This window comes from Glycine soja, chromosome 8 (genome assembly GCF_004193775.1).
Source record: "Glycine soja cultivar W05 chromosome 8, ASM419377v2, whole genome shotgun sequence".
NCBI lineage: Eukaryota > Viridiplantae > Streptophyta > Magnoliopsida > Fabales > Fabaceae > Glycine > Glycine soja.
This window is the reverse complement of record NC_041009.1, coordinates 19347612-19374992: the sequence shown is the minus strand read 5'-3', so window position 1 is coordinate 19374992 and position 27381 is coordinate 19347612. Positions and strand designations below refer to the sequence as shown.

Genomic DNA, 27381 nt, shown 5'->3' with positions numbered 1-27381 from the left:
AATCAAAATATATTGAAAATGATTATAATGCATGATTTATAACATATGTTATAAAACTCTAGTAAAGGTTAGAATCAAACACTCTTAATCTCAACCTACACCTATTTCACCACCCAGCCTGCCTCATCACCCATGCCTACTCACCATCCAAAGGCCAAGAATCTCCTCACCTTCTTTGGCTCTTCCCAACCTTCATCCAAACCAGCTTCTCCCCCCATAGGCAAGAAAGAAGTTGTTGTCTTGACTAAGGCAAAGAAGAAGTCATTGGCAGAATCTAGGAAGAAGACCAAGATTGACAAGACTCTTGAGAGAAAGGATGCTAGACAAGAAGAAGTTGACATCATTTCCTTTGTGTAAAAGGTGATTGATTAAATATTGGTTTGTCAAACATTTGTCATACGATCCTTGGAAAATAAGTTTTTTTTTTAACTTTGGTTTTTTTTAAAAGTTTATTTTGATTTAGAAACCAATTCTCCCCCTTCTTAGTTTAGGAGTTCCATCATCTTTTTCATTTTACTTAATACTCTGTCTGAGATTCTTTTATGCAGAAAACATTCTCCTAGAATCTGTCAAAATCCTATGAAGAATAAAAGAAGTCCATGGTCTGGAAGATGCTAATTCTCATCAAAATACGCACTCTGTTGTGGTAGACCTACTATGTTGAAAGAAATGACTTCCCTGCTGAAGTACAAAAGACGTTATCCTATCAGCATGGACTTTGCATGAAGAAAGAATGTGCATTTAATGCAAGCACTAAATGTTCCACCAGGTTCAAGGCATCAAACGAAGAATAAAATGAAGAATCCAACTGTTCAGAAATAACGAATACTTGAGATGAAACCTATACATAGAATAAGCTTTGAAGAAACAAGATACAAATCATCTATGCGAATCCTTCTTTCTTGTAAAGCTTTCTATAAATTCTTATAAAGATACAAAGTTCTCAAAACACCTTGCATACCTTGAGAGAAAAGACTAAAAGTGCTAAGTGATATATATCCATTTGTTAAAAGATCATACTCTAGTTAGTGAGCAATCTTCCAACAAATCTTGTTGGTTTGTTTAGAGTCAACAAGGACTTGGTGGGATAAAGAATATTGGGTTTAAGTCAAGCCTAGGATAAAGCTTGCAAGTGTATGTAAGAGCTAGAAGTAACAATGAACAATACTTGTAACTTTGATAAGTTAGTAAAAACTTGGTGGTTGCTAAGAATTGGATGCAATCTTGAGGTTGAGACAAACTAATATAAATCATTTGTGTGCTATCTTACTTAATTGACAGAGGGTTTTGAATTTATTTTTAGATCTTACATCTTCTTTCTAAATAAAATTGATTTTCTCATTGTCTGATCTTTTTATATTCATTAGACAATAAATGTGCTTTATAATCTTACGAAAAGTTTTATTTTTTTCTTCTAAAAACACAATTCAAGATCCCTTCTTATGTCATTTGCTTCTACACTCTCTCACTTCCTTCTCTTCACACCAATTCACTAAACTCACTCACCCCTTTGTCATGACTCAAGGCCTATCCACTTAAGTTCAAACATTTTAAAACTCATAAAAAGTACATATAACATGTCACATACATAAACATAGACAAATATAACAAATCATCATATCATAATTAATAAATTAATTACAAGCACTTAAATTTAAATATAATTACTCTTGTAATTTAATTAAACCACTTAATTAGACATTACAAAAAAATAATGTTACAGCACACCCAAATTGTGTTTGGAGTGAAGGAAAAAAATTATATTGAAAATAAATTTTAAACTTTTTTGTGGGACGACTCACACCTTTTATATTCTATTTTAATTCAAAAATTTACTTCTACTTCTATTATTTTTATTTTCATCTTCTAAACCACACATATCCTAAATACTAATGTTAAAAATGAAAATGCTAACGGAGAAATAATTACTACTATAAACTTTTAACAGAAAAATGAACATGGTTAAATAAAGGACTTAAAAGAGAATTTTAAAAATTTCGGGGCTAAATATAATAAAATTATTTTTGGAGAACTGACATCAATATAATATGGGTCAAATATATGGAGGATCAACTTCATATTTAATCAAATATTAAATAATAAGTCATTTAATTTTATAATTTTTTCAAGAAACTTATTCCTAAGAATCTTAGTTGGAAATAAAAGATTTCTTGTCCTAAACAACCCTTAGAGATACATGGAAAAAAGTGGTAAAAAATCAAATTATGCTTTCAATAAAAGAAAAAATTCAGAGTACATTTCAAAACTATTGTGCTCGGGGGTAGCTTCCTAGAAAGTCTTTGGGTATTGTACGTACAAACGAACATGTAATGCAGCCATCGCAAGATATTGTACTTTGTGTGTGGCTTTTCCAGGATCATGTGCATCCATACCATAAAGAAGATGAACATGGAAAAGTAGCATCCTTTTTGTTTTGTGCAAGACAACTAAATATTCCATTCCCGTGGACATACATAATCCAGCTGTATTGTACGTCCAACAATGCAAGCCCCAATTTGCCTGCATTTGTGCCCTTTTTCTCCCTCCCAAGACTAGCAACAGGAGAAGATATATAAGTGGTAAAATTAAAAGAAAAAGAGAGAGAGGGAGAGAGGAAAATTATAAACACTCACCCCATTTTGGAGTGGAAAAGAAAAAGGATAAGGATATAGGAATAAAAATAATAAATGTGATAAGTAATGAGACTAAAAAAAGAAATAAAAAATTGAGATCCATGGAAATCAGAAAAGATAAATTACATGCTTATAATAACCCTAAGGGTCCTTAAAAAATTCTAAGGGTAGAAGTGAGTTTATATAGGACCAGAGATCCAATTAGAGTTTGATTTATATCAAATGAGTTTGGTCTTATTAGAGATATAGATTAATGTTATTAGCATTAGTTAGTTACAAGTTAATTACTCTTGTAATCAATTATGTAACAACTTATTAACATTGTATTCATGTAATGAATAAATTTTATTTAATTAAACATTATCCAAAATAATATAATATCAATCCCTTTTTTTTTCTTTCTTCCACTTTTTTATTTTCTTCATTTTTTCTCTCTTTCATTTGTATTTATTTATTTGTGGCAAATATGAGATTTATCATGTCTCAAGGTTAGGAAATTATCATTTTTCATTTTCTGGTACTTGGAGGAAACAAAGAAAATAAAGCAGATAAACAAATATCAAAACATTAGAATAAAATGATCAGATTTGATGATTTCGTGATCCCCCCTCCCCCTGTTTTTAAAGTAATATTACTACTTTTTTTTTATTGTTTTGGTTTTGTTTTTCTAATGCTTTTCAAATAAATTTTATTTAAAGATTAAATAATTATTTGATCCGGTAACCTGAGTTTGAATCAACCCAAATTTTGAAGTTGATAGGACTTAGACATATTTTTCCTCCAACTTGACTGAATCACACCCAGTCCACTTCATTGATTACACAAAAATTTTATGTTTGTTGATGATACTTTTAGCAGAGGAACATATTAATAGAAACTAAATTTGATCTTTGTAAAATATTATTCCGTGCCTCATGGTCTACAGAGTGATTGACATGATCAAAGAAACTCGTTCAGAAGTTTTAATTCAAATAAAGTTGAAACGAAATCATTCAAAATGCATGCGAGACCTCCGGGAAATGATAAAAAAAAATGCTTCTGTTTAAGAACATTATAATGATTTAAAATTTAAAAGAAAAAAAAAAGAACATTACTATACTGATTTAACAATTAAAAAAACACTATAATGATTTAACAATACATTTAAAATAAACGAAGGAAAAACAATAATAATAACGGAATTGTACGTTTTGATACGTAATAATTCATATGGAAGTCTCAAGGAAATAAGGATCATGTGCGTTTCAACCTAAAAAGAGAAAAACAATATTGTAGGGGGAAACAAAGTAGAGTGCAGTGTTATAAACAGGAATCGCATATTAAAATTCAAAAGCATTTTGATTTTGTCATATTTATCTTTACAATCGTTATCAATAAACAATTATTGAATTAAAAAGGTGGGTTCATGATCACATGGAATGTTTCTATCATGGGCTAACGAATCAATTTAAGTCAAGGCCTGATTAGAAAAGCTGCTAACATTTGTGTTTGGGTAAATTTAGTAGAAGAAAAACTATTTTTAGATATATATATAAAAAAAAAACGTTATTTTTATGGCATAACGTTTTTGTTTTTGTTTTAGAAGTTTTATTTTATGAAAATGCTACTATAAAGATTTTTTATTTATATTTTTTTAAAATAATATGATATTAAAATTATTATTTTTTCAAAAATTTTATTTGTCAATTTAGATATACAATCACATAAAAAAATCAAACTAGTATGATATTTGAAAGTGTTTTGCAGTAAAAAAAAAAGTGTTAAATAGATAACATTTGAAAGGGTTACATGATTGGCTCGATCACAAAGAAGAAGGAAGAGAAAAAAATTTAGTGAGTTTGAATTTTACAATTGACATAAATTAATAACTAATATTTTTCTATAAAGAATAGAGTAAAAGGAAACAGAACAATGCTATTGTGTTTTTGATCAGGTGAACAACACTGAAGTTGTCTTAGTTGAAAAACAATTCAAAATAAAAAGTTATTTTAAAAGAATTTAATGGATTCTACCATAAATCATTTATCATAAATTATTTATAAGTTTGTTGATTTTTATAATCCATCAATAATAATTTTTTATTAATTGATAATATAAAATTATTTTACACTATTAATGTATAGTAATTAAATTCTTTAATTAAAATATAATGAAAAATACCAACATGATATAATATGATTGACATATAATTTTGTCCCTTAAGCATATAGTCAAAAGTTTGATTCTTGATTCATACGTATGAAAAAACATCATTTGAAAAAAGTTAGCCCCCAGATCTTTGTATCTCCAAGAGATTCACCAAAAAAATGCAATGAAAATCTATTTTTTTCTACTATTATTCAATCAAGCAATATCATATGACTAAAATTATTTATTTTTATAATAATTATTTTAAAAGTTATATATAGAGTGATTTCTAATTAACTTTAACTATAAATATTTTAAATGTTGGTGCACATATTTTTATACTAATAACATATGAAAATTAAATTCATTTAATAATATTACTAAAATTGTCATAATAAAATACTCTTGGTATTATCTTATTAATGCAGTAAAACAAGGCTTTTGTTACTAAGAATTAATTGCATAATTGTCACATATAATTTTTTTTGGCTCCATTAAAGAATGTTACGAAATACTATTAAAGAAAGAGAAAATAGGAATCCAAAGGGTTAGCATAGTAATACAAGACTCTCCTGCATTTACATGAGTGTGAATATTTTATTTAACGAGAAAACATGTATTCGATTCTTATTATGTCTAAAATTTCCTTAGACCAGAAGCAACTACAAACTACAAGCGATATTAGTTTCTGACCCAATGGATTGTGGAACACTCCTTATCTCTAACTTAGGACCAAAAAAGAAATAAAGAGAAAATAGATTTTGCACTATGAGTGTAAAACAGTTTTACACCATTATCTAATCATAATCTACTATGTATGATCAATTTGTTTAGTTTTATTATAAGTACATTAACAATTATATCAATAATAATTTATGATTGGATAATACTGTAAAACTGATTTGTACTATCATATATTTGAATAATAATACTTGAGTTTCTCCCATTCACATACAGTTGAAATGTATTTATATATTAAGAGTTCAAATACAAGTTGTTTCTCTATGAAAGATGATTACAACGAAGAGACAAGACACACAAAATATAAAATAGCATAAAAATTGCATATATAAATCTAGCATTCCCCCTCAAGTTGGAGCATATAGATTGTATGCTCCAAGCTTGGAACATATGAATTAGATTCGAGCTCCTCCCACATATTTGGTCAAAATATCTGCAAACTGATCATTTGAGTTGAGAAATTCACTACTAATCTCCTTGGACAATAGTTTCTCCCTAACAAAGAACAATCAATCTCTATATGTTTGGTTCTTTCATTAAATACTGGATTGGAAGCAATGCAAAGAGCTGTCTAGTTGTCAATATACAACTTCATTTGTTTAACTTCACAAAACTGTAACTCTTGAAGAAGTTGTTTGATCCAAATTAACTCACAAGTGGTTATGGCCATAGCCCTGTATTTTGTTTATGCATTAGATCGAGCAACAATGTTTTGTTTCTTGTTCTTCCAAGAGATAATATTGTCTCCAATGGATATGTAATATCCATTGGAGATCCAGCCCAATCAACATCATAATACCCATAGATTTAGGTATTTCCTTTGTCCTAATATAGCAATACTTGAGAATGTGAATCACAATCTTCCAGTGATCAACATGAGGAGCTGCACGAATTAACTAACCACACTAACTACAAAGGAGATGTTAGGTCTTGTAATTGTGAGATAAATGAGCTTTCCAACTAGTCTTCTGTATCTTTCAGAATCTGAGTATGGTTCACCTTGGTATGCAATTAACTTTTGATTCAGGTCTATAGGGCTATCAATGGGTCTACAACTAGTCATGCCTATTTCTTCTAAATTAGTCATGCTTGATTCAAATATCTTAAAGATTTATCAAATCTCATTTCAAATATTTGATTTTTCGTCAGTAAATCTTATAGAGATTTTATGATTAAATGAGGTTTTAATTTGAATTTAAAATATTTTAATCTTGGCCTTTGTTAATCATGAAAATTGTACTTACTCTTTGAAAATAATATATTATTATAACAAATTATTAATTTTCACTAAATGATTCTATTAACAAATGAATATTTAAATATGAGATATAGAATTCATTTTCGATTGCGAGTTTTTTTTAATCAAACAAGTAAGTTTATAATTTTTAACCTATCAGAGAATTGTCTAATATTTAAAATATATATTAATAGTAATTTCTATTTGTAAGTAGATTTTATAATAATGTTTTCAATTTAAAAGGTTATTTCTATAATCATTTAAATTTTGATAGTAATTCTATAAGTAATCAAAAGTAGAGATTGGAATAGTAAAGGTTTTGAGAAGAAAAGAGAATTGGAAAATTAAAGGGTTTAGAAAGATGTAATAAAGTAAAGAAACATGAATTCATTAAAAATGGGAATCAATATATACACGATGACCTTTTGAACTAGTAGCTAATTTCAATGTACGACATTGTCAGTGTTTGAGGAGTTACGTGATAATGATTCAATCCACTGAAAATTAACAATCAAAGGTCTTATTTATAAACTTCTAATACTAACGATTGAATTATATGATTTCAACACTGTCAACAATATTTCTAAATACACAAATGTAACGTTCATTTGATGACTTCATGTAACTTCTTCTATAATTTCTTCAATTGATATTTTGAATTTTGAAAAGATCCTGCTTTTGAGCGCTTTCCAACCCCGCGTGCCCTAATGAAGTCATCGAAAGTGTCAATTTTGATTGAAATAAATCCCTTTGATGACACATTCAACTTCTAAAATTTTAGTTCACATTTTGATCACTTTTGAATGCACTCTTCTTTTCCTTCCAAGATAAGTTCATTGAAATTATAGAAGTTTACTAACTTAGATAAATTTTACATTATATAGGTAATAGATGCACCCCAAAAATAATGTGTTTGAATACTGTCTTTTGAGAATACATTTTTGTATCCATTATTTTGAGTTTATTTTAATACTTTGCCTAATTAAAGCATTGAATGTCATTAAATGTCCTAGAGAATATAATCCAATCGTGGTTGCAATTTTCATGCTAATCAATATAGGCGTGATTGCTTCTATTAGGGCTATAATTGCCTATCCTTATTAATATGTCAATTTAATATCATATCATTGGCTTAAAATATATTTGTTTATTCAAATTTGAATTTTCTTTTATCTTTGAAACTATATATATAAACCAAACATCTCACTTATGCTTCCAACACTTCCCTTTACAATCCCTAATTCACATGCCATTGTTCTTTCTTTACTTAAGTAATTCTCCTCACATTGATCTTGACTCTCATCAATGGCAGCTTCTTCTCAATTCAATATCTCCGCGGACCAAGACGCTTCTACTAAAATTGAGAAAAGCACACCACGACCAACACCCATAGTGACAACAACAACATCAAACAAAGGCCTTGAGTTGATTCTTATTCCAGGGCATGAAAAACAATGTAAGAAGGTGTGGGAAAACCCAGGTATTACTCCTAGATTCTTTAAACACTAAAAACATTTGCTTTGCTGGTCCTTATTGCCCTACACTAGATTATGAAGCTATTAGCAGTTGGTTTCCATCTTATGAAAATGAACACCCTATAATCCACCAGGAAACTATTAGGGGTGACTTTATGAAAGAAAAAAGTGGAATTTTCAGAGCCTTTCCACCTAAGGATAGGAAAACATTTTTTAGTTGGTTTGCTTGCATAAAGGCTAAAAAATCCCAACACTGGAAAAACATAGGCATCTATGACTTGATTCAATTGAGTAAATATGACATTGTTAGCTTAGATATGCATATGTTAATGGCCTCCTTCTTGTTCTAGAATCAAAGTTTGCATGCCTTAGAGCTTCCCTGCAGTCCAGTTACTTTAACCTTAATGGACATAACTACTATCGCCGACCTCAAACCACTAGGTAAAACCTATGCTTTAGGTCTAATTGAAGATCAAATCGATAGAAGTGAAGTAGAGATAAACTTTAGTGCTAAATCTTACAATGATTTTATTGAAAAGAATGCGAAAGACACTAAAGAGATTTTTGACAAAGAACATATAGCTTTTCTTATGCATTAGGTGTCTGCACACCTTTTCTGCACTCGCTCTCTTTAGACTCCCATGTACAACTACAACTTAGCCCAGACCCTTCACTTCGAGGAAGACACTTGTCTTAGTAAATTTATGTTAGCTTCAATCTACAAGGTAATGGATGAAGTTGTAGAAATTATGGATACTCCTGAAAAGATGAAACATATAGCTAGACCTTTATGGATTGTGCAATTATGGTTAAATGACCTTTTATCCAATCACATAACCCCTAAAAGGGATATTCTTGACCATCTCGATCTTAAAGCCAGAGGATTTCAATTGACATACCTGACTCCCAGTAGAGAATTTTGTGCATATGAATGTTATACCAAGTATATCAAGGCTTTTCTCAACTTCAATCATTTCAGCAGCAATTTAGCACCATTTTTTGACCACAACTCCGATAGGTCCGAAATGATTAAATCAAAGATTTCCTCATGAAACTCTTGGCCAACAGTATGAGTTAGTTGAAATTTGGAGTAGCTTCCTCACTCGGGACATTATTTTTCGTTGGAACCACTTCGAAGGACTTTAGATTTTATCCATACCAATCCCAAATTTTTGCAAGACAATTTGGTCTATGTCAACTTCCCCCAATATTGATATATTGGAAAAGGATTAAACCTAATTGGATCCCAAGAGAAAAGTCACTAATTCACAAAGTCATTAGAAACGACATCCCTAAAGTGAAGTTGTAATTCCAACCATCCTCTTTCGAGAACTGTTTCCTAAGCACATAAGACTTTCATTCATGGGGGATAAAATATCATTCTCAAAGACCTATTTCTATCATGACTTATGTAGAGAAACTAATCAAATCTCGTGGTTATGTGCATGATACTAGCAAAAGGAGTAAAGGTAAATGCAAACTCTCTATTGAAATTACTCGCTTTGAAAATTTCTATCGTATTTGTTATCATCCAAGTCGCCCTACAACCACTTTTTGAGAAGCCATATTTACCCTTAGAGAAAAACAAAGCCAATGGTAGAGCCATCATTTTGAAAGCAAACACCTAATTTTCTCGATATTGCCCAAAGAACCTTCCTCTCTTTCCAAAAGCTTTTTTTGGTCTAAGTCAAAGTCTTCAGAATCCACCTTGGGTTAAAAAACTATAACCATTTTTAGCCATGTATAAACTTGAAAATGTTCCTTCTTCTTAAAAAACTACTTTTGCTAAAATTTACCTTAGAGACTACCTTCACTACCCAACAAGAATAATCCCACAAGAATGTGTAAAAATCGAAACCAAACAAATAAATTTTGTTTTCATCACACTAGAATATTTGCAATAACCCTTATTGAATATCTTAATGTTTTCAAATTCAACTTCCAGCTATCCCTATCCAAATTCCCCATCAAGGAGATAATGAAGATTGTGAGGATGATGATTAGGGAACTTCTAAAAAAATCTTCTTGAAAAAGAAAAACCCTTTCTTCCGGTAGTACAAGAAATAAGGTATATCGAATTTTTAATTAACTTGATTTTATTGTTAGTAGTTTACTAACAATTAAATTAATTTCTCATAGGGATCAAAGAAAAACACCAAAACCAAACATGATGATCAAGTGGAGCTTCCTCCAAAACCACCCAATTCCAACAACCATCACAGGTTCAATTTGTTCTATTTTGATTTAACTTATTTCTTGAATTTGCATAGTTTATCAAATTTCCTATTATTCTAGTCTACTACCTCTTAACCCACAAAGACCAAAGTTTCAAAAGGACTAGATGACTCTGATGAAGACATGCCTATCGGTTCTCCATTTAAATCAACCCCTTCTGCCAAGACCAAGAAAAAGGTATTTGATTTTTTATTTCTATCACTTTTTGTTTGTCAAATAATGAATTTTTAAACAATGCAAGTCCTTTTTTGAAAATCCGAAGACATTATTATTCGAGGAATCTTTCAGGGAAACTTATTTCACATGATAAAGATCTAGAGAATTTCTTGAGATACATCTTTCGAATGGAACATTGACATATAAATCTTGCCTCCCTTCATTGCAAGATGAGTATATAGTAGATCTTTCCACCTCTCAAGGTCCATCCCAAATTGGTGATGATGGGGTAAATTTTCTAAAACATTTACAAATTTTCTTTTCATAACCAAATTCTATTAAGAACTATAGAACTAACTTTTTAACTTTCGATAAGGAAAAGAAATTCAAGATACCACAACTATTATCTCTAGTGTGAAAAGTGTAAATAAGGAAACAATTGGTAAATATTTTGATCCCTAATTATTTTTTAATACTCTAATTTCAATATCTAAAATCATTTTTAACATATATGTTTTATTTTTAAAAGATTCGAACATACCAATTTTGACAACAAATACAAGTAATGCTAGAGCAGAAGAGAATTTTGAGGAGAAAGAGGATACTCAAAGTCATAGTGAATCCTCTCCATCAAAGCAAATGTCACTCCTAGAACCAATAGTTGAAGAATATACAGTCGAGGTGGATTCAAACCTTGACCATTTTTCGTAATTAATCCAAGTATGTAACCATAGAGAATACAATTACTCAATTATTTTATTTTGAGGATCAAATTTAACCTTGTCTTGATTTTGTTGCAATTATTGTCGAAGAATCTCCCATTATGAATGCAGGAAATCTTCAAAGAGAAACACATCCAATAGATGCTGATCCATTTTCCTTCATCGATGTTTGGTCTTTTAATTCGATGTCATGTAAAGATTCTGAATCTAGCCATAATAGGCCATTTACACATTTTGACAAAGCTGGGGCAAAGTTTCGATGGTTGACTTTTGATCAATCTCTTGAAGACTCTATCTTCAATCCATACTACAAACGTTAACTTCAGCAATCAATCAATGAGGTCTTCAAGTTTAATGACTTGGTGATTGATGAAATTTGAAAGGAAATAAAATCTTTCCTTAATATCTTCAATAATGCTGTCAAAGCTCATCAATTACATAGTCAACATACTACTGATATTGTCGAAATAAAGTCTTCTATAGAGCAGGATCGAAACAAATTGATTCAAGCTCAAGAGGGAGTTCAAAAGGCCAAAGAGAATCTTATGCTAATACAAGGATTAATCGAAAAAACAGAGAAATCCAACTTCATTCCACCCTAAAAAAAATCTCTTGGCAAAGTTCAAACCTATTCAAGACCAACTTTGTTCCACCCTGAAAAATAACAATGAGACTAACCAAACCAAGAAACAGTGAATTGGTGTAAAATCGAAATGTCAAAAATAGAGTTTTAAAACTTTTATTGCTCAAAGGATTTTATCACAAATTTCTTTTAAAACAATATTGAATCAATCACCCGAACATAGTAACATTTTTGTTAAAGTGTATCAATTTGAAATATCTTTAAAATTTTGCAAATCGATAAAGAATGCAATAGAGGGAGATGAGAGTTAAAAGAGAAGATAGAGAACAATATTTATATTGATTCACTATCTATTTCTAAAAAAGCTAATTCAGTTATCTAATTCAACTTGAATTGGATTTTCACTATGCAATGTGAGTTTTACAAGCAATCACAATCAACTTCAAATTCTACCTAGAAAATGAAACTTAGACACCCAACCCTAGGGTCCTTAGCTTCAAACTAGAAACAACTATTCTAGTATGCACTAAAACTCTTGCAGATCCAATAACAATGTGTAAAAAGAGTATGAAACAGAATCAAGAATAGATACTACCTTTACATTCAAATGCAATAACAAAAGACTCAATTGAATGGACCTCTATTGATCTCAAGTGTATTTTCAACTCACTAATCACATAAACATTAGAGAAACTTTACTTAAGAAATCTCCAAGAAACAAAAATTGAAGTTTATGAGTTGTAAAAGTTCGTTTTTGTCTTTTTTTTGAAAGTAAGAACACAAGGTGGATATATATATAAAAAAAACAATTATAACTGCTAAAGAATTTTTTTCTTATTTTTTTACACTGTCATCCATAAAAATCAATATGTATGATAAATTTATTTATTTCAACAAAAATTACTTAAAAGTCATATATATCATGATTTATGACTAAATTTTATTTTAGTTTTTTTATAAATTATTGTGATTAATAAAAACCATGTTATAGAGGTATGTAGCATTATAAAAAATGAATTTATTCAGCTTGATCAAAAAACGATATAGCATTTTTACTGAATTTTTAGACTTAGATAATGTGGTCATTCAAAATGCAAAATTAAAATCTAAAAAAGGAAAAGAATGTGACATGCCAGAAAGGGTTACAGGATGACCCACGTCTGTAATTGTAATCTAAAATTAGTTATTACTACGTTCTTCTATACCAATTACACCCAAATATGATCGTTGAAAATCAAGAAATGAAAAAAGAAATGGTGTCTCATGAGCAATGATTGAGTCAGATACAGAATAACAGAGTCAAGAAATTCAACAAACAACTTATATATAGACCGGCATTAACATTCCTCCCATGATGAAGTGTTACTTGGTTGCAAAAAAATTCCATAAACCTTAACAAATAGTTATTAGCAATAAAGTTTACTAGAGCATCAAAAAGGACCTATGCCTATAAAAGGTTAAAAATGTAATAGACTAATAGCAGATTTCTTGAAACCTGTGAGAAGAATACAGTGCTATGGGAAATCAATGATATTATTTCCATCAACCATATAATACCTTACATAAAGCATAGACACTTTTGAGCCATCGAGGAGCTAGCTCATCACTAAACCTATGTGTTTCTTGCATCAACTAGACAGCCACAAGAATTATGAAATGAAGTGAAAGATTAATTGATTCATTAACTAAAGTGGGTGTGTAGGTGGTAGTCCATAGGATGCTTCCCAAATAAAGGGTCATCTAGTTATAAGATATCTAATAGATAGTGCAAAATTATGTCTTTTTGGGGAATCAAAATTTTAACCTTTCTTTATTTTCCTCTTCATTTGTTCAATTTACTTTTACCCTTGAAATACTCTCTCCTTTTCAAAAAAAATATAATTGTTTTATTTGTCTTGTGATTTTAATATGGAATCTTCCAATAAGTTGATATTGCTTTTGAGAGATGAGATCATCATATATCCAAGAGAAAATTGTAACTGGAAAAGTAAGTTAGCCTAGAAAGGCAGCAAATTGTAACTGCCAATTCTTGATGGGGTAGCCAATAAAGAATAAAGTGGAAGAATTTGAGTAGAGTTCAAGAGATATCTTCCACTATTCTCATGAATTGGCAGTTAATATATCCTAAGGACCACTGATGATAACATATGCAACTCAGTTTACCTGGAAAGAACATAAATTGGAAGTTGGACAGAAATATAAGAATAAAAAAATAGAACAGATCTCAGTTAATGTCATCAAAACCCCACCCAAAAATCTCACATGATCACACCCTCTCTTATTTTATTAGTAACAACTTACAACACCATGCAAGCCAATCCTAGAACAAACTTACTTTATGTTCAGTGCAAACTTTGTAATGCATATAAAGTGCCTCGTGTGCTTTTTCTACCCCCTAACCGTTTACTCTCTCTCACACACATACAGCTAGAAAGAGAAAGAGATTGAGATTCCATAATGCTAAAAAGACTAGACCAATTATTGGTCCTTTTCTTAAATTTTTTACCTTCCTTCTCATCAGCTCCTACCTAAAAAAAACCTTGGGAAGAGAAGAGAAGCATATTATTATTACAACAAAGTGGAAGTGGGGGAAGTTCCATGTAAGAAAAAATGGTTGATGACTCCAACACGGCACAATATCCCACCCAACAAATCCCCTACTAAGCTTCCTTGATTCCCTCCTAATTGAAGCCTCATAATTCTAACTCCAATACTCAACATGTGAATAATAACAATTATTAGCTTTAAGACCTTGTCAAATGGTCAATTTAGAAGTCTATGTCATATATTCACCCCTCGTGGTTTGGTTTGCCTAAAGTAATGCCTCTCATAAGAGCTTGTATGGCAGATTCCCCCGAACCTCTCCCCCCCCACGTTACAACTTCCCCTTTAACTATCCCCCACCATCCTCACATTTTATAAAACCCCAACAACCCTCCCTTCCCTCTCCTTCAATCCTTCATCACATTCTTCATCTCTTCCCTTTTCTTCCTCTTATCATTGTTCCACATTCATTAGTCCATTACACACCACCTTATCCATTAACCCTCTTCCTTGTCAACACTCCCCTACAACAAAAATACAAATTCCAATTAAATCACACATAAGCAAGCAACAAAATGTGCAGTTCCATGACCAAGGTGACTGTAGGCATAGAAGCAGCCACAGCTACCTCTCTGGTAGCCAGAATCAACGGCCGGCCGGTCCTTCAACCGACTTGTAACCGATTTCCTAACCTTGAGAGGAGAAATTCAATCAAGAAACTGTCACCAAAATCACCATGTCCTCCATCACCACCACTTCCAAGCAAAACCCCATTGGCACCTCTAGTTTCTCCAAAGTCTAAGTCCCCAAGGCCTCCACCTATAAAGAGAGGCAATGAGAGTACTGGACTTAACTCAAGTTCTGAAAAGATTGTGACACCAAGAAACACCATAAAAACTCCAACTCTAGAGAGGAAAAAGTCCAAGAGTTTTAAGGAAAGGTCATATGATGCTTTAGGCCTTTCTGCCTCCACAGAGGCATCATTAAGTTACTCTTCCAATTTGATCACTGAATCCCCTGGGAGCATAGCTGCAGTGAGGAGAGAACAGATGGCACTGCAGCATGCGCAGAGAAAAATGAAGATTGCTCATTATGGAAGATCAAAGTCTGCAAAGTTTGAAAGAGTTGTTCCTCTTGATCCTTCATCCAATCTTACTTCAAAGACAAGTGAGGAGGAGAAGAGATGCAGCTTTATCACAGCCAATTCAGGTTATCTGAGAGTTCAAATTTGTATACAAATTTTGACTCCTACTTTTTTATACTTTGTGCAATGTGCTAATCTTAATGTCTTTTTTGGCTATATAGATCCCATCTATATTGCTTATCATGATGAAGAATGGGGAGTTCCAGTTCATGATGACAAGTAAGCCATGACTTTCTCTTTTCCATGGCAGACAAATACAATTAAGATTTAAGACCCTGCATAAACTTCTCAAGAAGTACTTGCAGAAAAAAAAAAAAAAGTTAAAATGAATTAAACTTCTTCCTTTAAGTTAAAATTATCTTATGCATAAGAGAAAATAAACATTTAGAGAAGTTAAATAAGAGAGTTTCTATAAATTAGTTAAGTATGAACTAATTTTAACTTATAAGAGAAGTTTAATTCATTTTATCTTCGTATAAAATGTTTATTGAGAAATTTATCCAAAAGCTAAGAACTAACAAAAGATATGTAGAGACAATTGATGATTAACAAAAACATTATTGTGCATACAGGATGTTGTTTGAACTTCTAGTTTTAAGTGGTGCTCAAGTAGGATCAGATTGGACCTCAATCTTGAAGAAACGCCAGGATTTCAGGTTGGATTCTGCTAAAAGAAGCATCTAAATTCTTCATTACATAGCACACCAACATATACATTTTTTTATAGGGTCCCTTAAATGAAGCAACTAATGAATGTTAAATAATGGACAGGGCTGCATTTTCTGAATTTGATGTAGCAACTTTGGCCAACTTGACTGATAAGCAAATGGTGTCGATTAGTTTGGAATATGGGATTGATATAAGCCAAGTTCGAGGTGTTGTTGACAATGCTAACCGAATTTTAGAGGTAAGCATGAATTAAGCCTAAAATACTTCACCCTTTTTTCTCTCTCTTTGAACACATGATGGCCCTCCAGAGTATTAAGTGAACATTCTTGACAAAAAAAACAGATTAGTTAAGAGTATCAATGATGAGAAGTATAATAATGACTTTTTTTTTTTCCTTCAACAGCATTTTGTTAATTTCTATTCAATTCACCCATTGACAAGAAAATTTGCATACATACAAGTTCCAATAGGGATAAATTTTAATGTCTGGGCCCATATGAATTGACTGTTCCTTTACTTCCCTACGTTAAATTTTCCGACCGTATCACCCTTGTGGCACATAACATAGATATATTTTTATAAAATAATCAATATTAATATATTTTTTTTATTATATGATAATTTGTAATTGGATAAGAATGAAAAAAAAAACTTTTATACGATTAATATATTCTAATTAAATTCAAAAACGAACGTGTACTGTACCGACAACAAAAAATTCTTTTTGACGGGTGTACGTGTCCCTATTATTTGTCTCTTTTCATGATCTATCTAACAAAAACAAATTGTAACTACAAAATTTCTTCTGTCATAAACATCAACATTCTCTCTTTTAATTGCTAATTTCTTTGGCTGACGTGTCTTTTTTAATTGAGGAGGCATAGAAAGAGACAACTAGTATAATTGCACTAATATATGTACACAGTTTAGGTGATAACGAATTATGCGGTGAATATATCAAGTTATAGATTTTTAATACTCTCTTTAATTTATAAATTGGGCCATTGCAGATTAACAAGGACTTTGGTTCATTTGATAAATACATTTGGGGTTTTGTCAATCACAAACCCATCTCCACTCAATACAAGTTCGGCCACAAGATCCCAGTTAAGACATCAAAGTCAGAGAGCATAAGCAAAGACATGATCAGAAGGGGGTTTAGGTGTGTAGGTCCCACAGTGCTTCATTCATTTATGCAAGCAGCTGGACTCACCAATGACCACTTAATCACTTGCCACAGACACTTGCAATGCACCTTATTGGCATCTAGCCCCCATTGCACCACAGAGCACTCTCTATAGTTCCAATTTCAATTGAGAAAAAATGAAATTGACCCAGATGAGATGAAGACCAAAATTATGTGTGCTAATTAAAGAGCATATATATATATATATATGTAATGTGCTAACTATAATACTTTGTGTATAATATTAGATTAGATTAGGTAGGGGGAGAAAAAGGTTTTCTGATTTACGAGATGTGTGGTGTGGTTAATTAATTTCCAGTTGATGATTTAAGAAAGTGATTATTAGAGAGAAGAAAAAAAGGTTTAGGATTGTGTTATTAAGTAGTGGGAGGCTTAGGGGATGTGCATGTGCAATTGTGACTTGTGAGGGGCAAGGGCATGTGTTGTGTGTCAGTTTGCTTTTTGGTTTTAGTCCCCATGCATGTGAGCAATCAGGCTTTGCATTATTTGTTATTCCCTTTAACAGCCTGTGTGGGATACTTGGCATAGGGGTAGTGTAGGACCATATTACCCTTCTTTTTCCTCTTTTATGGGGGTTGTTATCTTTTCTACATTCTCTTAACTTTTTGGCTTCGGTGAATCTTATGTTATATACTTCAATGTGTTTTGGAGTTGGCGTGGGGTTTGCCTTGAGTTGAGTGGTTTTCAATGCACTTGTCATGTGCTGCTGTACTATATATTTGATTACTAATGCATATACATATATATTTCAAAATGTTAACAAGTATCTATCTTCTAGCTCCCATGTGACCGACTGTCATGATAGTCTTGATATAAAATTAAAATTTATAATAAATTAATTAATTTAATTATTTTTATTAATAATAATGAATTAGATAATTATTTCTTATATATAAGAATAAAGGTACTATCATTTAATTCTATTATTATATTTTATAGTATAGGATGCACGAGTTCATTTAAATTATATATTTAAGATTTATTTAAAAATATATACATAAATAAAATTATATTTAAAGGATTTAGTAAATATTAAATATAATTATATTAAATTAAGAAAATTGATTAATTATATTTTAGATTGAGAAAAATGTTGTCTTATAAAATATTAAACTCATTATAATTTATTATGATTTTTTTCTTTCGTCAACTAATAATAATAATAATGTAATGCATATATGAAATGTATAAATTCAAGAAAAAATTAATTAAAAATTTATAATTATTTAAATTTGATTATTCTTTTTTATTATTGTGAATACTATGGTTTTATGTACTTGATTTTTTGTGGTTATAATAATAATAATAATAATAATAATAATAATAATAATAATTTCATTAATTATTATATTTAAAGTTATTTATCTATAACTTTTTTAAAAAATCATATATATATATATATATATATATATATATATATATATGAGATTATTATATATTATATAATGAGCACATATTTATAATTTTTCATCAAATATATTTTATAGCAAATATTTTTATTAAAAGTAAAGTTTAGAGTTAGTATTGATATGATATTTAATACTATTATCATATTATTTGTATCTTTATATATCATTAATTTTTTGAAAAATAATTATTTGAAACGAAAAACTAATAATAATAACTGCTATTATTATTATTGTTGTTATTATTATATAACATCTATAATAGTATTTAATATTTGAAAATAGTTAAATAAAAAATTTAGTATAATCATACATATACAAAATAATTTAATATTTAACTTCTAACTTTAATTATTAATTTTTAAAATGTTACTACTCAGTAATAAAATTATCAAAATTAGTATTATTTATCAAAAATTATATATAAATAATATTAATGTTAACAATTTAATTTCCCATTACATTTGAAGAAAAAAAATCTTCACTACATACAATTATGATCATTAAATTTTATTACATACCCCACTATTGTTAAGTTCAAAGAATGATCTAAGTTTTAATTTTGCTCATGTCCACCCATTTAAAAAAATCAAATATATATATATATATATAATATAAATAAATTTGTGCATCACACGGATCAAAAGTATATTACATTAATCGGATGCAATACGATTTAATTATTTAAATTCGGTTAACTATTTAATAAATGGTGAGCAAATAAAAATATAGGTAAAAGCATATATAAGAGAGAACAAAGACGTGAAGATTGGAGCGTTTAAATTCGATTATTTTCATTTTAAATTATTCAATTCGTAAGGTAAAAAAACTGGACAAATTCTGCTCTCTAGTGTTTGTTGTGTGCATATGTATGTAGAGTAAGAGAGAACCTCGTCTCGCAATTTTCATAGTGCATAAGCAATAAATAACAACAGTAAAATGAGAAAAAAAAATGCACAAAATTGATACCTGTGACACAAAAAAGAACTAATAAGATATGTACGTAGTAATAAGTATATACATGATGTCGCTCATGGACAGAATTTGGAGGCAGACACAACATTGAACTAGAAATTCATATAATTCTAGTTTAGAAAAATGATAAAAGAAAAAAAAAAAGTAATTGAAGTGGTGTAACTAAAGTTAGTTAGGTAGTTTTGGTTAATTTTAACAGCTTTGGTCTATGCCCCATATATGTTGACATAAACAATTTTCTAACAGTTTTTTGATACACAAAAGTTTTACTATTCCCTTTTGAAATTCTCTCATCTCTATTCTTGTAATTCTAATATCTGGTATCATGGAGCAAAGGTTTGAATCATTATTTTTCGTTGCAAAAGATTCGTGAGTTCGTCAAGGAAGAATCATCAGTTTCGCAATAGCTTCATCAACGTAACAAGATCGTGATCATGACAGGCTTGAATGGAAATCTCATGGGCAATCTTCCAATTCTTGATGGAACAAATTGGGGAGAATGGAGGATTCAAATGCAAGTTGTATTTGGATTTCAAGATGTTCTTGAGGTTGTGGAATGTGGAATTGCAAAACTTGAAAGGCAATCAAGTGATCTGTAGAATGTCGTATACAAAGATGCCAAGAAACGTGATTGCAAGGCTCTGTTTTCTATTCATCAAAGTGTGGACAAGGCAAATTTCCAGAAGATTGCTCATGCAAAGACAGCAAAGGAGGCATGGTGCATCTTGGAAAAGGCATACTCAGGAGATGCAAAGTTAAAGAAGGTGAAATTGCAGACCCTAAGGAGACAGTATGAGATGATTCAAATGGAGCCAACTGAGAAAGTAGTTGATTATTTCACAAGAATTCTCAGCACTACCAATTTGATGAAGGATTGTGGAGAGAAGCTTGATGATCAGATGGTTGTGGAGAAAATCTTGAGGTCACTCTCACCTCGGTTTGATTACATTGTGTGCGCCATAGAAGAATCCAAGAATCTTGAGGATTTGAAGATAGAGGAGCTACAAGGTTCATTGGGGGTACACAAGCAAAGGTTGAATGATAGAGACACAGAGAGATCCACGCAAGCTTTACAAGCTCATTCCTCAAAAGGCAAAGGAAGAGGGGAGTGGAGCATTGATAAAGGAAAGGGAAGTCACAAAACTCACAGTAAGAATTCTAAAGAAACTCAATCAGAAACTGGAGAATCTTCAGGACAACACAAGAATGGAGTGAAGAGTTGGAAGAAGGAGGGAAAGAAATTTGATAAAAGAAAGGTAAAGTGTTTCAATTGTAATAAGTATGAACACTTTGCCTCAGAATGTACTCACAAACAGAAAGAAGGGAGGAACAAGGTTGGTGATGAGGCAAATTTGGCAGAAGAAGCTGATAGTGACTCTGAGCAGGTTTTGCTAATAGTGTCTGAGAAATTTGACAAAGGAGGATCAAAAGTTTGATATTTGGACACGGGTTACTCTAACCACATGACTGGAAACAAGCATTGGCTGGTGAATCTTGATACTTCACAAGGTAGCAAAGTGAGGTTTGCTGATAGTTCTTCAATCTGCTGTGAAGGTGTAGGAAATGTGGTGATCAAGAGAAAGGATGAGAGCAATGCTATAATTGAGAATGTGATGTACTGTCCAACAATGGATAGTAATCTGCTGAGTCTGGGACAGCTGCTTGAGAAGGGATATAAGATGAGGATGGAGGACTTGATGTTGAAAGTATATGATAAAAAACAAAGCTTCATCTTGAAAGCCAAGATGTCCAATAATAGAACATTCAAGGTAAATTTCAATGTAGTAGATGTCCACTGTATGACTGCTGAAGGAAATGATGTCAATTGGCTTTGGCACTTTAGGTATGGACATCTAAACTTCCATGGTTTAAGTAGATTAGTTGCTAAACACATGGTCAGTGGTATGCCTCAAATCAAAGCACCAACAGAAGTATGTGAAGGTTGTGTTGCAGGAAAACAACCTAGGAATTCTTTCAATGTGTCTTTACCTCCTAGAGCTAAAGAACCATTGGAAGTAGTTTGTTCTGATGTATGTGGTCCAATTGAACCTTGTACATATGGTGGAAATTTATATTTTGTAATCTTTATAAATGAGTTCACAAGAATGTTGTGGGTTTATCCAATCAAAAGAAAGAGTGAGGTGTTTGCTGTTTTTCAAAAATTTAAGGCATATGCAGAAAAGCAAAGTGGAGCAACCTTGAAGATCTTGAGGACAGATGGGGGAGGAGAATACACCTCTAAGGAATTCGAAGTCTTTTGTGAAAGCAAAGGTATAGTACATGAAGTTACAGCACCATATACTCCTTAACACAATGGTTTGGCTGAAAGAAGGAACGGAACTTTGCTAAACATGGTGAGGAGTATGCTAAAATTGAAAGGGCTGCCAAAGGAACTTTGGGGAGAAGCAGTCACCACAGCTACCTATATACTCAATAGATCACCTACAAAGAAGCTAGAAAAGATCACACCAGAAGAAGCATGGACAGGAAAGAAGCCAAGGGTGAGTCACTTCAGAATTTTTGGCTCACCTTGTTGGAAACATGTCCTAGATGAGAAAAGAAAGAAACTAGATGACAAGACCATTGAGATGATCATGGTTGGTTATCATCCCACTGGAGCATATAAATTGTATGATCCAATTGAGAAGAAAGTCACTTATAGCAGGGATGTATTTTTGATGAAGAAAGCTTGTATAACTGGAATAAAACTGAGAAGGTTCAATCAAAAGGCATGTCAGTGCTCAATGAACTTGGTGAAACCAGTGGAGAAGAAGCAATTGGCAATAGCATAGGTGGGGCATCACCTGCAATAGCTCAAAGACCTCAAAGAATATCAAAGCTTTCGACAAGACTAAGTGATTTCGAGGTGTACACTGAAGATGCAATCATAAGTGAAGGAGAGCTAGTTCACTATGCTCTTCTATTTGATGCAGAACCAGTAGGATATGTGGAAGCACTGAAGGAAGAAGTATGGAAGAAGGCTATGCTGGAAGAACTAGCAGCAATTGAAAGAAACCACACTTGGAAACTGGTCAAGTTGCCAAAAGGAAAGAAACCTATCAGTTTGAGGTGGGTGTTCGAGGTTAAAAGGAAACCTGATGGAACTATTGAAAAGCATAAAGCAAGGCTGGTAGTAAGAGGTTTCATGCAGAGGGAAGGCCTTGATTATACTGAAGTGTTTGCTCCAGTTGCTAGAATCGAAACAGTCAGGATTGTAGTGGTCTTAGCTCATTCAAGAGGTTGGAATATGTGGCATTTGGATGCAAAATCAGCCTTCCTCAATGGATTACTTGAGGAAGAAGTCTATGTAACACAACCACCTGGGTTTGAGAGCAAGGAAAGTGGAAACTTGAAACTGAATAAGGTTTTGTATGGTCTTAAACAGGCACCAAGAGCTTGGAACAAAAGAATTGATGGGTTCTTTCTAAAAATTGGTTTTGAGAAATGTAAGGTGGAGTATGGAGTGTATGTCAAGGAGGAGAATGGAGACGTAATCATATTATGCCTATACGTGGATGATCTTTTAATCATAGGCGGTAATGAAGTTGTGATTCAAATTGTCAAGAAGTAGCTGCAACAGGAATTAGGTATGACAGACCTGGGAGTCATGTCTTATTTCTTAGGAATTGAGTTCATTCACAAGAATGAAGGACTAGTGATGCATCAAAAGAAGTATGCATTGGAAGTTCTTAAAAGATATAAGATGGAAGAATGCAATCTAGCTAAGAGTCCAGTTGAGTTTGGATTAAAGCTAGGTGCTGGTCTTGATGAAAAATCAGTGGATGCCACATTGTTCAAGCAAATGGTGGGAAGCTTGAGATATTTGTGCCATAGTAGGCCAGATATTGCTTATGGTGTGGGTCTGGTAAATAGATATATGAATGATCCGAGGACTTCTCATATGGCTACAGCAAAGAGAATTTTGAGATATGTGAAGGGCACACTTGATTATGGTTTGTTATTCTCCAAAGCAAATCATAATCAAGGAATAAGGTTAATTGGCTTTTCTGATGCAGATTGGAGTGGTGATGTAGAGGACAACAAAAGCACCACTGGATATGTCTTCAAATTACTTGATCAACAATCTGTTGGAGTTCTAAGAAGCAAGAAGATGTTGGACTTTCAACTTGTGAGTCAGACAGAGTACATGGCTGCTGCCTCAGCAGCTTGTCAATCAGCCTGGTTGGAGTCCCTCTTTGCAGAATTGAAGATTCAGCTTGATTCAGTTGTTCAACTTAACATGGACAACAAGTCTGCTATATGTCTTGCCAACAACCCAATTCCACATGGAAGAACAAAGCATATTGGGACAAAGTACCACTATCTCAGGGATCAAGTGAGGAAAGGAAGAATAAGTTTTAGCTTATTGCAAGTCAGAAGAACAGGAAGCTGACATTCTAACCAAAGCGCTTCGTGGAGAGAAGTTTAACAAGTTTAGAGAAAAAGTTGGCATAGTGAATTGCTTAAACTAGAATTAGGGAGGAATGTTGATGTATCCATATAATTCTAGTTTAGAAAAATGATAAAAGAAAAAAGAAAGAAAGTAGTTGAACTGGTGTAACTAAAGTTAGTTAGATAGTTTTGGTTAGTTTTAACCGCTTTGATCTGTGCCCCATATATGTTGACATAAACAATTTTCTAAATTTTTTGATACACAAAAGTTTTACTATTCCCTTTTGAAATTCTCTCATCTCTATTCTTGTAATTCCAATAGAAACACCTTTCAAAAGCTAGCAGGGAGGTATACATCAAATCTATTACTCAAGCAATCCCTTCATATTGCATGAGCATTTTTCTCCTTCCTTCCACCCTTCAAGATGAAATCCAAAAAATATGAACTCCTTTTGGTGGGAATTCTAAAACAACCGTAAATGTATAAATTGGCTCAGTTGAGATTGACTACCAATAAGAAAGAAGCACTGAGGTATGGGCTTCAAGCATCTTTATGCTTTTAATTTGAAAATGTTAGGAAAACAAGATTGAAATTTCATGTCTAACTCTGATGTTATTGTTACACAAGTTTTAAAGCTAAATATTTTCCTAAAAGAAATTTTTTGGGTTCCTCCATAGGTCACAACCCAAATTTCACTTGAGATAGCATCCACTCTTCATGGGCATTAGTCAAAGAAGACACTAGATGGAGGTTGGGAGACGGCAAATAGTTTGGAGTGACCCTTGGCTCCGCTCAACTAAGACCTCATATGTTCAAACTTCTACACATATTGGGCTTGAGAATATGACAGTGCAAGATTTGTTGGATCCTTCACATGTTTCGTGGAATCAGCAACTCATTCAAGAGATTTTTATCCCAAATGATGCGCAAATTTGTTGCCATCCTCTGGTGTATATGGAGACAAAGGAATGAAATGGTTTGGGATGGAACTTAGAAACCTCCTAACATTGCTACTCACTTTGCCCTACAACATCTATAGGTTCACCACAAGTCATCACATTCTCCCATCGTGCATATATAGCTCAAACAACGATAATCCAACCAAAAGCATCATGTGGTCACAACCTTCATCAACTCGCCTGAAATGCAACATAGATGCAGCATTCTGAAAACTGATTGCAAAATATGCATTTTGAAAATGTTATTCTGGAAACTGATTGCTAGCATGTCTCAGACTCAATGAGCAGCAAGCACTTCACGAATAATGAGTTTGGTGACATCCTTAGGCGTTGCTCACTCATTCAAAACTCTTTATAGTTAAGTGCGAGACACAATTTGTTCGTAGACAAGTTAATCTTATTGCTCATTGCTTAGCAAGGATATAAGATCTTTCTCTAGTCGACATTTTTTTTTATTTCAGTCCAGTTTGTATTGAAACCATTATTCTGAATGAAATTATATAAGTTTTTACCTTAAAAAAAGTATATACTTGATGTAAGAGAGACCCTAATCATATTCTTTTGTGTGCATATGTGTGTGTACGACCAAGAGATAACCTGATCATGCAATTTCCATAGTGCAGAAAAACTTTCATGTGAGCTCTTATATTTTCATCTTTTTTCTTCGGAGGATCGCATACAATTTCATCATGTTAGACTCCATTTGACTACCATAACCATAGAAGATGAAACGTGCTCTATATGTTTGTTTCCAACTTATTCTCTCACAAAGAAGGATGGTCTGAAATATTGCATGAGTGTCTCATGTCATGAATTTAGAAAGAATTGTCTGAATTGATAATGCATTAAATAAGTTTAATTGATCAAAATCACTAACATCTATTAAAAGAAAAATGAAAAACTTCAAATTCTTTTAAAATAAACTTTTTCGTTTTTCTAATCATGACATGACCGTTACAAATTTAATTTTATTGTTAGATGAAACACAAACGCATAATATAAATTTCGATATTGCTAGATGACTACTGAAACAGAAACTAAAAAACTATAAAAGGGTGACTGAGTGAGGGGGTGATGAGGCCAATGAGGTAATTTCAGATATTTCTTTGCATTTGAATTATTTTGAAAATAAATCAAAAACACATAATATAATTAAAAATAATATATTTTTTATCAATTAAAGGAATAACATAATTTTATATTTCTAAATTGATTATAAATTGAATTGATCTAAAATTATACTTTTTAGATATAATTGGCCCCTAAACCTCATAGAAAAATATAGAAATTATTATTTAGCAAATAATAATTTCTATCAAATTTGTCATATACAAAAGAGTCTCTTGATTGAGTAAACTATATATGTGAGTGTTTAAATCTTCTAGCACTATGTTCAATTCCTACATATAAAAAAATTATTGTACCATTGTAATCAAATTTTTTATATATAAAAACTCATATATGTCTATTAGTTATAGAAAAAATGAATGCACAAATTATTAATATACGTATATTAAATAACTATTAAATTATAAATTTTTAAAAGTAAATAATTATTTTTCATAAAATAATTTTAAATTAAATTGCATTATCTCTTATTTTATTAGTTTTTTCTATTCCTATTTAATAAATATATAAAAGATAATATTTATAATAATTGTAAATCATTATTTTAAAAGTTAATAATGTTTCATTAATGCTATATTACATTGAATTATATCAACAACTATGAAATTAAAATTTCGATCTAATGACTCAATTATTGAAGTGAAGATTACATAATTGAATCATATCAATGATTATTATAAAGTTAAAACTTCGATCCGACGGTTATAAAATATTCAAGTGAAGTGTGTGTGTGTGTTCAAAAAAGTGTTTTTTTGTAACAACCCCAAAAGCTATTACATAAAATACTAAGGCTTTAACACGGAAAGATTCATTTTTTGTCCCTTAAAAATTCTTGAATTAGTTTAATTAATGAAATTGCAAATAATTAATTTTTCTAAATACAAGCATGTCATATAAAATTCATCCATAAAAGGTCTTCAAAGTCATAAAATATAAAGGTACATATGCCCTAAGGCAATACATCGTCAAACCTCATAAACAAATCTCCAAACAAAACTCAAGGATCTCATTCATGAAATAAATACAACATAGATCCACGAAGATATA

The 27381-nt window shown here is 31.4% G+C and overlaps 1 protein-coding gene across 1 annotated transcript; it reads left to right on the top strand.

Annotated features, from left to right (window-relative positions):
• Positions 1-14737: 14737 nt before the first annotated feature.
• On the top strand, positions 14738-18239 carry LOC114422605. Its single transcript, XM_028389051.1, has 5 exons — positions 14738-15662; positions 15759-15816; positions 16170-16253; positions 16369-16504; positions 17277-18239. Exons 1-5 carry the CDS (start codon positions 15029-15031, stop codon positions 17565-17567), a joined length of 1203 nt encoding a protein of 400 aa, XP_028244852.1. The 5' UTR covers positions 14738-15028; the 3' UTR covers positions 17568-18239.
• Positions 18240-27381: the final 9142 nt, after the last annotated feature.

What these genes read in the sequence shown, in the direction of transcription:
- LOC114422605 (XM_028389051.1), top strand. Translation starts at nt 15,029, where the DNA reads ATGTGCAGTTCCATGACCAAGGTGACTGTAGGCATAGAAGCAGCCACA. An exon ending in AAGAAACGCCAGGATTTCAG is followed by an intron (nt 16,254 to 16,368) that starts GTTGGATTCTGC and finishes AATAATGGACAG; the next exon opens with GGCTGCATTTTCTGAATTTG. An exon ending in ATGCTAACCGAATTTTAGAG is followed by an intron (nt 16,505 to 17,276) that starts GTAAGCATGAAT and finishes GGGCCATTGCAG; the next exon opens with ATTAACAAGGACTTTGGTTC.